Consider the following 11,880-nt stretch of genomic DNA (forward strand, 5'->3'; position numbering starts at 1 on the left):
AGTCCCTAAATTAATCAATTTCAAATAATTCTTCCAATTTTAAGGTTTCCAACAGGTCAACAGGTCATCCTCTCAAATTAATTATTTTTTTAAAAAAATAAATTTTAAAAAATAATTAATTTTAAATTTTGTTTAAAAAAAAACATACTCCGGCCGGAGACGGTCCATTTTTTTTAAATATTTTTTAAAATTTAAATAATTAATTTTAAAAATTTATTTTTAAAAAATAATTAATTTGGAAGGATGACATATTGACCTGTTGGAAACTTTCAAATTGGAAGAATTGTTTGAAATTGGTTAGTTTAGGGGCCCAATTGTTAGTTTTTTAGATTCAGTGGCCTAATTGAATTATTGTGTGCAGTTGGATGGCCTATTTGACCCTTATTCCATGTGTTTTATAAATAGTGGAAACACATATTAGTGATTACACAAAGGCTTTGTTTGGTAACATAATTAGCGTATTAACTAATTTTGATTTATTTGATCACTATTAGCTGTTTGATTTAGTTAAACAGTATTTGATTAATTAGTTTTTTTGTAACAACTCATTGCTCCAAAATCTAAAATTCAAAAAGCTGCTCAAAGTATTTTTTTCGATCAACTTTTTGAGAAAGTCATTTTGCATACAATTAATTATATATTAGCTAACAGCTAATTTTTTAAACATTTTTCTACAATCAACTAATCAAAATCACTAACCTAATAAACTAATAGCTATTTACCAAACACCCCAAAAGATCATATCGGAGGGTGTACCGACGGTCGTTATATCGTGGACCGCGGTGCACGTGTGCCGCGGTCAAAATGGCGCCGTTTCTTTAAGTAAAGAAACGGTGCGCCGTTACTGTTAACGGAGCGCGCATTTTTTGGTGTGTTAATTACCAACTGAAACTACAGTCTATCTAAACTAACATTACAGTGTATCTAAACCGACACTACCTCACGTATTATTTTATATGTTATCAAATGAAACTGCAGTTATATCAAAATGATACTGTAGTTGTGGTGAAATGAAACTGTAATGTATATAAAATGAAACTGAATAACATTTCACATATTTGAGTATATATTGTGCAATGAAACTGTAGTTATATCGAAAGGATCATGTAGTTGTGTTTTAATGAAACTATAGTGTATATAAAATAAAATTAAATAACATTTTCACATATTTGAGTTTATAAATGTCGAATGAAACTGTAGTTATATCGAAATGAAATTGTAGTTGTGTTGAACTGAAACTGCAGTGTATACAAAATGAATCTGAATAACAGAGTTACTTTTTGCGGAACGACGCGAAACATGCGCCGTTTCTTTTCATAAAAAAAAAAACGACATCGTTTTAAAACGCGGTGCATAATCGATTATGCATCGTTGTACACGATATAATTTGCCGTGTACCGAGGACCCTCTCTTTCATTCGTTGGAGGCAAATAGACAATTGGATCAAGCTACATAGACCAAAAATTTCACCATATATGACAATTTAAACATTCCATGTTTAAAACAAGGTGAGTTGGCAATTTCATGGTAATCAATGAAAAAATAATAATTTTATTGCGACATCATATGGTGAAATTTTTTTTGTCCCTATAGCTTAGCTTTATCCAAGGCAATTAGTTTGTTGATCCGGAGCCTATAGGAAGGCTAACATTTTTTTTAACATAGTTACCCCCAAATACTAATATGGATTTCGCTAGGAATTAAAAAAAAAAAATTGACTTAAAGATTTTTAATATAGTGCACCATATAATCAGAGTGGATATTCCGATATTACAATTGCATTAGCAATTCGTATCAACTATCACAAAGTGTTGAGTTAACATGTATTTTTTCAAATGATGTATTTTTTACTCATGTAATTAAAAAAAAAAGGATAAAATTATTATTTTATTTACAAAGATATTATTCCTTTTTTATTCATAATAATCAATATTTTTATTATTCCACAAGAAAGTTTCCCAAGATATATACCCAAAGTCCAAGGACAATATGCAAAATTTATATATATAAAAGGGATAAAATCTAAAATTTTAATTCTATGAAGGATCTGAATGCCAAATTAAGCACATTTAATTATTTCTAATTATATCTATTAATCTATTCTAATAAAAGATACGGAGTATAATGGTGGAGTTAATGGGTTTGAGTCCCATCAATCTCTTTCCACTTTTCTTTAGAAAAAAAAAATTAAAAATAAAAGAAAAACAGAGAGGGGGTGGGGGTAGGGGGGGGGGGGGGGTTGATGAGTGATGACTAAAGAAATTGTATGATTTGGTATATTGTTGGGTTGAAAGCATTCAGTCTGTTCTGGCCGTCTCCATCATTGTCCACACGTACAGCTTTATACTAACTACAACTCTCTCTCTTTCTCTCTCTCTAACACAGACTCCACTTTCTGTGTCTCTTCTTCTAATTGGTCTTTCACTCCTGCTTTTCTCTCAATTCTGGAATTCATTCACATTTTTAGGCTTTCTGGGTACATGTTTATAGTCCAAAAAAAGTTGACCTTTTTGTGCTAAAGATTGGAACTTTGGGCAAGTGATTCTCTGATCTGGTCTGGGCTTTTCTCAAGAACAAATTTTGGGTGGGAAAAGATGACTGTGGAAGAAATAAGAGGACACATGGGGAGTGAAAAGGGAAATCATGACAACTTCCCAGTGGGCATGAGAGTTCTTGCTGTTGATGATGACCCAATTTGCTTGAAGTTATTGGAAGGCCTGCTTAGGAAATGCCAGTATCATGGTATGATTTCTTTCTATCTTTTTTTTATGAATTTTTTATTGAATGATTGTAAGTTTGAGGCTTTAATTTTGGAGCATTGACTTAAGTTGTGTGAACTAATTTTGAGTCTCAAGTAGATTTCAGAAGCCATTGATTGCCCAGGCTATTTGCTGATTCTTTAAACTTTTCTTGAAAAATTTCACTTTCAGGATCTAGGTCTGATTTCCCAATCCATGGGAAATTTTTAGATCTCACTTTTGATTCTATATTTCATCATTTCCAGTGCATGTTGCATGGTTTGGGAAGAAACCCAAAAATAAAAAGATGGTGATTGTTGGTGGTGATGGTGGGGCCTGGTGGGATGGAAATTGACTGTAGCATTTCAGTTGTTGTTAGTAATTCTCCTGAAAATTCAATTGGTCCTTGTGGTCCCTGTTGCATATGAGAAGATGAAAAAACAAAAACAAAAACAAAAATTGGTTCTTGTAAATGTTTTCTCTTAGTCCAACTCCCAAGAATTCTTGTTTGTTTCTTTTAAGGTAGATCACTGCTATTGTTTGGAATTGTTCTATGATGTTCTGCTGGAACTATGCCCCCATGAGTTTTAAAGGTTTTTAGATATTCCATAGCTATGTTTGATTTTGAGGTTTTTATCCCAGATTTCATCAAATCCAATGCCTGCAAAGCTATTTATAGCCTCAGGATTTCCCTAAAATGAATCTTGGTTTATTGATGTTTTTTTCGAAAATCTTTGAGAAATTTGCTGTGATCTTGAATACAATCTGTGTTTGCTTTTTCAGTAACTATATCAAGTCAGGCAAGAATGGCACTGAAGATGTTGAGAGATAACAGAGACAGATTCGACCTGGTGATCAGCGATGTTCATATGCCCGATATGGATGGTTTTAAGCTGCTCGAGCTCGTTGGTCTCGAGATGGATCTTCCTGTCATCAGTAAGCGTCTGAATTTCGCCCGACATTTTGTTACCTCGTTTGAATTCAGTATCCGGATAGATAGATCTAGTTCTGTTAATGTTAATCTGGCATATATTTGTGGGTGTAGATTTGCGAATTGACCCCATTCCCTTTGAAATTTTTTCAGTGTTGTCGGCGAATAGTGATCCCAAACTTGTTATGAAGGGAATAACTCATGGCGCTTGTGACTATCTCGTGAAACCTGTGCGGATTGAGGAGCTGAGGAACATATGGCAGCATGTAATCCGAAGAAAGAAGCTCGAGCCCAAGAGCCAAAACAAGTCGGGTGATCAAGACAGATCTCCTCACGGGGGTGGAGAAGGCGGGCAGGGGGCTCCATTGTCGGGTTCCACAGACCAGAACGGGAAGCTCAACAAGAAAAGGAAGGACGAGGAAGATGAGAGCGACGAGAATGGTCACGAGAACGAAGACCCTTCAACGCAGAAGAAGCCTAGGGTGGTTTGGTCTATAGAACTCCACAGGAAGTTCGTTGCAGCCGTTAACCAGTTGGGCATCGAAAGTGAGTTCCCCAACGTTGTCATTCCTTTTTATTTCGGATCTCATCTCATTCACATTATTTCATCCTCTCGTCCTCTTGAATGCAGAAGCTGTACCTAAAAGGATTCTTGACCTGATGAACGTCGATGGTCTTACCCGAGAAAACGTTGCAAGCCATCTCCAGGTAATAATCTCCGCTCTTTGGGGCGTTTGGTTGGAAAGAAGGAATTAGGGGAGAAAGGAATTGTAATTCGGTGGAATAAAGTAGGAATTCAAGTTACATTGTTTGGTAGGAGGAATAGAATTATTGGGAATGAGGAGGGAAGAAGTGGTATAAAGACTAAAATGTCCTTGTGTAATAATAATGTTAATAATCAAGGGTAAAAAAGTCATTTTCCTCTCTTTTCCCTTTCCTTTCCCCATTGAATTGCAATTCATATGGGAGAGGGTATGAATTGCAATTCAACAAAATGAGGAATTGCAATTCCCTCCAACCAAACACTGTAATTCGGGTGGCCAAAGAATTAGGCTGTAATTGAATTACAACTACATTTTTGTGTTATTGTTGTTATCCTTAAGTATTTGATATTTTGATGCATTGACAACGTAACTTTCATGTGAGCTAATACCGCAACTAATTAAAAGCGTGATCAATAATAATGTAGCTTGATTTGTATGGAGATTTCTTACGAAGATATATTGTTTTTTTTTGGACATTTTATAATAATACGTATGGACCTCTGATACTGTGCTGCAGAAATACCGGCTCTATTTGAAAAGGATCAGTTCAGTTGCAACCCAACAGGCCAACATGGTGGCGGCCTTTGGGGGTAAAGATTCTGCTTATATGCGAATGGGTTCGCTAGACGGGCTTGGAGATTTTCGGACACTGGCTGGATCGGGAAGATTTAGCCATGCTTCTTTATCATCGTATACGCCAGGTGGCATGCTCGGTAGACTTAATAGTGCTGCTGGTGTGAGCATCCGAAATCTTACCTCACCGTCATTGATCCAACCAAGTCACGGGCAAAATCTGGGCAAGCCCCTCGGTACTTTAGGAAAGTTGACTCCGAATGTGAGCCAGAACGCTTGTCTGTTTCAAGGAATTCCATCGTCGTTAGAGCTCGATCAGTTTCAACAAAGCGATGGCATACGGGACCTGAATCCCTTGGATGATTCGACGCTCCTTGGGGCTGCTAATACCTTCACGGACCCTGGATCGGGGATTGGTAGTTCGAGCAATCCTATGATGCTTCACGGGAATTCTCAATTGGCGGCGGGGGGAATTGGAAACCAGCATTCTCTCAACATGGCTTCTTTAAATTCCGAACATTTTAACATTGGTGTTGGCGGTTCTTCCAATTTTCTCGACCATGGACGAGCTAGCGACAACTGGCAGAACCCGATTCAGGTGACCAACTTTCAATCGAGTTCTCTTCCATTGACCGAAACTTTCAATCAAGGCCAGATGCAACAAAATTGTGCGAGAGAAAATAATTCTTCGATCGCCCCTCATTTACAGGGCGGGTGTGCAGGCTATTCTTCCCTCTCATCTACTGCCACGCCTTTCGAAGATTCACGGGGAGAAATTCAACGACGGGAAAGGTTGGTAGTAGGTGATGCTATCCCGAGTATTAACCATCAATGGGGAGAACTTAAACAGAACCCTAACTCAAACGGCGTTTACAGCAACTTAACCGCTCAGGTTCCCGCCAGCAGCATCGTGCCGCCTTTAAGCCAGAGTATGGACCTATGCAATGACACCGGCAACAGAAGAATGGACGCTTCCGGTCAATCGAATCTCGGGGGTTCTTCGGTTCTCTTGCAACACAACAAGAACGAAAAGTTGAGTACAGAATCAAGGGCGAGATACTATGAAGACTACCTTTTCGAGCCCCCGAAGCCACAAGGCGCTTTTCCTTCTCAAGGTTACGGCTCTCTGGACGATCTGATGAGCTCGGTGATCAAGCGGGTATGACGTCTGTCTCGCCATATTCCTTTAGTTGATAAGTTCTTTCTATAGCTTTGAATACCATAGTGTGAACAACTCGTGTCGTTTTCTGCATGTTGTTTGACTTGGATGGATTGGATCTATGTGTTCCCGTGAAGTATATAAATATAAAGTATGAAACTACATCTCTCGTGTCACATATGAAGTAATCGAAACAAAACGAAGAATCGCAACATCTATTTTAGCGATCTACTAATGTACCAGATAACGAGAACTAGTACCGACATTCAATTCTGATCCCTTACTTGTTGCGGTGCAGGAACAAGATGGAGCGACACTAGAAGGGGAATTCGGGTTTGATGCTTACTCATTTGGGCCGTGTATATGAGAGTCGTTTTTTGTAGCAATTCTTCAAAAAGAGAGAGGGTGTAGGATGCAGGGTCTGCTTCATCAGAATTCTGTGTTGATATGTAGCTTCTTTAGATTTTTCCTTATTCTGATGCTCTTTTCCTCATTATTATTTTTTATAAGTACTTTTGTTGTTTGATAAATGGTAACATATCTTGATGCATAAAGCCTATTCATTTCTTCTCCATCTATTGTCTTCTATGCTTTCTGTCTGATCATCTCATAGATTTGTGGATGTAATGCTCTCTTCTTCTTTTTTTAACGAGAAAAACCCAAAGTCACTACTGTGGTATTAGGTAAATCCCGCCTTGTGATTTTAGCTGGCAAAGGATAACAATAAGGTAAACCAACCTAAAGTATTCATAATTGTGGATAAATTTTACCTTGTGACTCCAGCTAGCAGGGGGATAAATTAGCTTATAGATTAATAAACTGCTTTCGCTAGGAGTCGAAGCCAACAACCTGACTAATTTGGTTGGGATTGTTCCGATGTAGTGTTTTATGTTTAGTTACCCTTCCTTGACACAACTAGAAACAATCAATATCACATATAGTAAAAAATTTCTCATCAATTGAGAACTTGATTTGTAACGGTGTCAATAGTAACGCTGATTGTGGTGGGTACTATTGGTACCGATGGTATAGGTGCAAATAGTATGCAAATAGTATTCGGTACATAATTTGTGAAAGTTCGATCCCGCGAATTTAAAGATAGTTGTAATTGTATTTTTGTACTCAATAACATATAGTGAATGCATATCTATTAACATCAGAGAACAAATTGGGGTCTGATGCACTAGAACACAGACAAAATTTGCTTGTCTGCTATTCTGCAAATATACACACTTGTGAAGCAGATGAATACACTACTTGTTTCTATAGTTTATTCGACCGACCATCCCATTTGGCGAGCTCGTTTCTCCCACAGCGATGTCAGCTTCCGTTCTTTGGCAAGCAACACCTCGGCCCGCTCTCTCCCTACTTCACAAGTCTCGGTTGCAGCATTGCATTTCTCGGATTCTTTCTGGTATTCAGAGGCGAGGCGTTTGGCTTCCGTGAAGGTCATGTTCATACGGTTCACATGTTCCTTGTCAACGGCCTCCTGCAGCTTTAACTCCTCCGATAACAAGTCCACGAACTGCTTCTCCATCTCTTCTTTCAGAGCGGGATCATCTTTCCCGCAGTCTGTTGTATTATGAACAAATTTTGGAACATCAAATGCCACGATATAAATGAGACCTTCTAATCTTTGCGCTAAAATAATACTCGCTAAGAAAGACTAAAAATATTGTTTTTTTTTTCAATGAAATTGTGATCCTTCATTGAGGAAGAAAGGAGCAGGAATAACTACCTGTAACTGAGAGATTAAGTAGACCTGCAAAATAAGAAACCAAACAGTTTAAAGCATTAGTCAATATAGTTTTGAAGTTTGGAAAAGAATCGAATCATCAAAACTGCATGTTCAGACAAGAAATAAATGTTTCCAAATCATAGTAAATTTGTCTTGGACAGATACGCTTATTCCAGAGATGAAGTGCAGAATCGAAATGATCATGAAATACAGCAAACTAAATATGGATCAAAAGTATAAAAGGGCCTTGAATCCATCCCGGTATAAACCAAGCAACAGACTTACAGAAAAGTTTCAAATCATAAGGGAGGTTGAAAACTTGAAACGTTATGGCCCTGTTTGGTAAAATAGTTAGCCTATTAGCCAATTTTGGCTTATTTGACCACTATTAGCTGTTTGACTTTGTTAAACAATCAATATGCGTGTTCAATTAATTAGCTTTTTGTAACAACTTATTGCTCCAAAATGCCAAAATTTAAAAAGCTGCTCAAATAGCTTTTTCGATCAGCTTTTTGAGAAAGTCTGTAATCAGCTTAACAGCTAATTTACCGAACACTTTTCTACAACCAGCTAATGCTATCAACTAGTCAAACCCACTAACCCAATCAGCTAACAACCATTTACCAAACACTCCCTATACCAAGAGATCATCGTGTCAAGAATTGCGTGTATATCTTGAGATGCTTTGCTAAAATTCCTTTTTGAGTAAAATTTCCCCAACATTGAAATACAAGTAACCATTTCACCTGAAACATTTTCTTCCCTTTCTCACTTTGCTGTGAATTATCTTTACCATTGTCAGACACGAAACACCTCTCTTAACTAACACTAGCAGAGTTACAAAACCTTATTCAGTACTTCAATAAAACGAACCTTATTCAGTACTAACCACCAGAGATTTGCTTAATTTTTGTTGATTATTTGATGGGAATCTTGCAGTCTTCAATAACCTACTTATAGTTCGAAGTGCCTCTCTAATCCCATACCAAACTAATTATATTATGAAGAGAGGCTCATCAAAATACTTTCCACCAAGTATCTGCCATGGATAGACTTTAAGAAACTATTAACCCATAAGAAATACACAATTAATATCCAATCTTGCTGCTTCAACTAGAAACTTCTCTAGCTTATAGATCACAATGAATCCCCTAAATAGTTAAATCCAACTGCCAAAAAATCTTAAGCTGATTTGTACAGCACCAACCAAAATAAAATTAGCTCAGTTGGGAGGCAACCACAGCCAAGTTAGTTAGGCTTTTAACTTGATTGATAACCACAAAGTTACGAGGAGCAATCTATTGGCTTTCTTGGTTTGAGCCCGTCAATTCTGGGTAAAATAAACTAGTTTACTCCTTGTTGTCCTTTACTTGTTGTTTTGGTCAAATCACGAGGTATCTTGAGCAGACCCTAACTGTAGGAGGCACCTTTAAGCTCGTACCATACCCGGACTAATCCGGTTCGCACTGGGCCGGTCCAATTAAGGAGCAAAGTGCTGGCTAGATTGATTTTTCCATACGAGAGGGGGTTCAAACTCCAAACCTCTCTTAAGGGAGGATAGTGCACGGCCACTCACGCCAACCAAGCTGATTTTGTTGTCCTTTACCAGTGAGGCATTACGCGAGGGTAGTGATTGCGGGTTTCCCTCTTCACTAAGAAAAATTAGGTAGGTTGGACTTGGGTAACAAAAGAACACCTTCAACTTCAATAAATGACCACACTTCAAGAAAATTCCTTAAATTCTACACTAACTACTGAATTGGATTGAGCTTATTAACCAGATAATAACCCTATGGGAAGCATACTCCATAACTGAGAACCTCAAACTAGTCTGATGATATCCAACTAAATTTAAGTTCAGGTGAACAATAAACCAATAATCAATATCTTCACCCAAAGCAGAAAAAGCAATAAACAAACACAAAAAAAAAAAAAATTGAATCTTAGGAAATGCCCAGAAACTTTTAAAAGGGAAACAGTAAAGGAAAGAATCTCGGATCTGAAAGTGTTGGGGTACATACCAGGAGCAACATCAAAAAGGGAGAGAGTAGGAGAGCAATCGCATTTGCAAGGAAGGCAAGAGGCCTTTAGCTTTAAAGCTTTCTTAAATTTCCAATAAAAGGCAGGTCCAGATACACACAGAGCTGAGACCACAGCGAAGATCACCAAACAACACCTCAAGCAAGTCCCAGATCTTCTTGACATCTCTCGTGAGGCCAGATCTGAGAAGGAACTGATCGGAAGATGGATCTACTGCTCAAGTGATCCTGCTTTTTGAAGTGATTTTCAGGCTGAGGAGTGGAAGATTTATGCTGAGTAAAATTATGCTTCTTTGAGACAAAGCATGATAGCAGTATGGCAATTTATTACCCTCCAACAGTCCCACTTTATTATGATTCACGGAATGACATTTGAGAATCAAATAAAATTTTTGGAATTTTTTTGTTAAGGATGAAAAATATCCACTATTCCAGAATATGTATGGGATAAACATTACTCCAGTGTAATAGATTGTAACAAACTAGACTCAAAAGATGTTAATAAAAATCAACTATTGTGTAATAGTCTGTAACAGGTTCGATTGACAGAGTATTGATAAGAATTGAACTCGTAAAGAAATCATACTCTACTCAATCCGTCACCTCTTTCGTATTTTCGTTATATAATTGATACAAGTGTAGATAATATTGTATTGTATAGAATAATATGTCTAACTATATTTGTACTATTGATATTAGTGTCGAAAATATGTGATATAAGGGCATCCTCAATAGTGGAGACTTTGGTGTAGTTTTTTTAGGTGCAGAGATGAGGAGGAAATAGAAAAAGTAAAAAAGTAAAAAAATAAAATGAAAGAGGTTATTAATGCAAGAAAAAAAGAACAAATTGTTATCTTTATCTTGCATTGGGACCACAAAAATCTCATTCTTTGCTGGAGGATCTCTAGCATTCTCTCACTTGCTTCTCTTTCATTCATGGTGGTAATTTTTTATTAAAAACTGTGAACAATCCCCCTAATGGGGATGCTCTAACAAGAAATATTATACATAATTAGTATATGGTACTATCAGCATGTATATTTTCCCAAATTTTTCTTTTGATGTAAATGTTGAAGTAATTTCACAATATATAATTTCTTTTGCATTCATAATTCAACATTTGGTACCCCCACCACTCAAAGAAAAGTATGTTCCAAACTCTTTAGCATCCTCGATAGCAATGATTTTTTTTTTTTTTTTTTTTGTGTAGTTTTGAGGTGCCAACTAGGAGAAGGATCAAGTTACGGTAACGCGCCTAGTTGGGCACTATGTTGCAACTCACGCGAGGGCAGAACATTTGCTTTTCAATTTTAGTGAGAATCATATCAAAGACCAAATACCACTCTTTGCAGGAGGTTTCACATTTTCTCACTCACGCGAGGGCCGTTGCCTTTCAATTTTAGTGGAGCCCATATCAAAGACCAAAAACCACTCTTTGCATGAGGTCTCACACTTTCTCTCTCCTCACTCTCTCTCTTCCACTCCAGTCATAAATTCCTCAAAAACTGAGTAAAAACCATTGATGGAGATGCTCTTAGCGTAATACCCTCTTAGCCCTTTGAACTTCTAACTTTGCAATTGCATTCTCAATATATAAATTGTATTGACAAATATAAAAATTAAATATTTAAGTAAAAATAAATTAAATACTCTATAGTTATTGACTTATCTTACTCAAATTAGATATTAATCATTGAATAAACTAACTATACAAGCTAAGCATCTTGTGTTCAGATGGCACTCGGGTTGGACTCCCATATGGGAGGTCATGAGTTTTAACTCAAGTGGAGGCGTTATTGGCTGGCTCTTTATGCTTCAGTAGGTTGAGAAAGTAATAGAGTCAGTAGCATTCAAGAAAAAAAACTAACTATACAATGAAGCATTCATTATATTTAAAGTAAAACATCAAACAATTATCATATACAAGTGAATTGAAAC

The 11,880-nt window shown here is 36.9% G+C and overlaps 2 protein-coding genes across 5 annotated transcripts; one reads left to right on the plus strand and one right to left on the minus strand.

Annotated features, from left to right (window-relative positions):
• The first annotated feature begins 2,307 nt into the window (after nucleotides 1–2,307).
• LOC109177129 (two-component response regulator ORR22-like) lies at nucleotides 2,308–6,739 on the plus strand. 3 transcript variants are annotated; one of them, XM_019326437.1, is made up of 7 exons: nucleotides 2,308–2,742; nucleotides 3,522–3,674; nucleotides 3,823–4,215; nucleotides 4,301–4,377; nucleotides 4,951–5,604; nucleotides 5,716–6,165; nucleotides 6,464–6,739. In XM_019326437.1, the coding sequence occupies exons 1-7, from the start codon at nucleotides 2,595–2,597 to the stop codon at nucleotides 6,530–6,532; spliced, it is 1,944 nt and encodes a 647-aa protein (XP_019181982.1). In that variant the 5' UTR covers nucleotides 2,308–2,594; the 3' UTR covers nucleotides 6,533–6,739. The 3 variants fall into 3 exon arrangements, with proteins under 3 accessions (XP_019181982.1, XP_019181977.1, XP_019181986.1); XM_019326432.1 differs by having other exon boundaries at nucleotides 2,309–2,742; nucleotides 4,951–6,165; XM_019326441.1 differs by lacking the exon at nucleotides 2,308–2,742 and adding an exon at nucleotides 3,160–3,260 and having other exon boundaries at nucleotides 4,951–6,165.
• Nucleotides 6,740–7,231: 492 nt separating this feature from the next.
• Nucleotides 7,232–10,262, minus strand: LOC109177144. Of its 2 annotated transcripts, XM_019326448.1 has the most exons (3): nucleotides 9,925–10,258; nucleotides 7,904–7,927; nucleotides 7,232–7,737 (listed from the first exon to the last, which is right to left on the minus strand). In XM_019326448.1, the coding sequence occupies exons 1-3, from the start codon at nucleotides 10,106–10,108 to the stop codon at nucleotides 7,436–7,438; spliced, it is 510 nt and encodes a 169-aa protein (XP_019181993.1). In that variant the 5' UTR covers nucleotides 10,109–10,258; the 3' UTR covers nucleotides 7,232–7,435. The 2 variants fall into 2 exon arrangements, with proteins under 2 accessions (XP_019181993.1, XP_019182000.1); XM_019326455.1 differs by lacking the exon at nucleotides 7,904–7,927 and having other exon boundaries at nucleotides 9,925–10,262.
• Between the last annotated feature and the right edge of the window lie 1,618 nt (nucleotides 10,263–11,880).

The sequence above is a fragment of the Ipomoea nil genome, unplaced genomic scaffold, assembly GCF_001879475.1.
Source record: "Ipomoea nil cultivar Tokyo-kokei standard unplaced genomic scaffold, Asagao_1.1 scaffold0176, whole genome shotgun sequence".
Classification (NCBI taxonomy): Eukaryota; Viridiplantae; Streptophyta; class Magnoliopsida; order Solanales; family Convolvulaceae; genus Ipomoea; species Ipomoea nil.

Excerpts from the sequence above, each read along its gene's own strand:
- LOC109177129 (XM_019326432.1), top strand. The coding sequence starts at position 2,595 with ATGACTGTGGAAGAAATAAGAGGACACATGGGGAGTGAAAAGGGAAAT. Across the intron at positions 2,743-3,521 it reads TAGGAAATGCCAGTATCATG|TAACTATATCAAGTCAGGCA; the intron begins GTATGATTTCTT and ends TTGCTTTTTCAG. Across the intron at positions 3,675-3,822 it reads GATGGATCTTCCTGTCATCA|TGTTGTCGGCGAATAGTGAT; the intron begins GTAAGCGTCTGA and ends AAATTTTTTCAG.
- LOC109177144 (XM_019326448.1), bottom strand. The coding sequence starts at position 10,108 with ATGTCAAGAAGATCTGGGACTTGCTTGAGGTGTTGTTTGGTGATCTTC. Across the intron at positions 7,928-9,924 it reads CCTTTTTGATGTTGCTCCTG|GTCTACTTAATCTCTCAGTT; the intron begins GTATGTACCCCA and ends CTTATTTTGCAG. Across the intron at positions 7,738-7,903 it reads ACTTAATCTCTCAGTTACAG|ACTGCGGGAAAGATGATCCC; the intron begins GTAGTTATTCCT and ends ATAATACAACAG.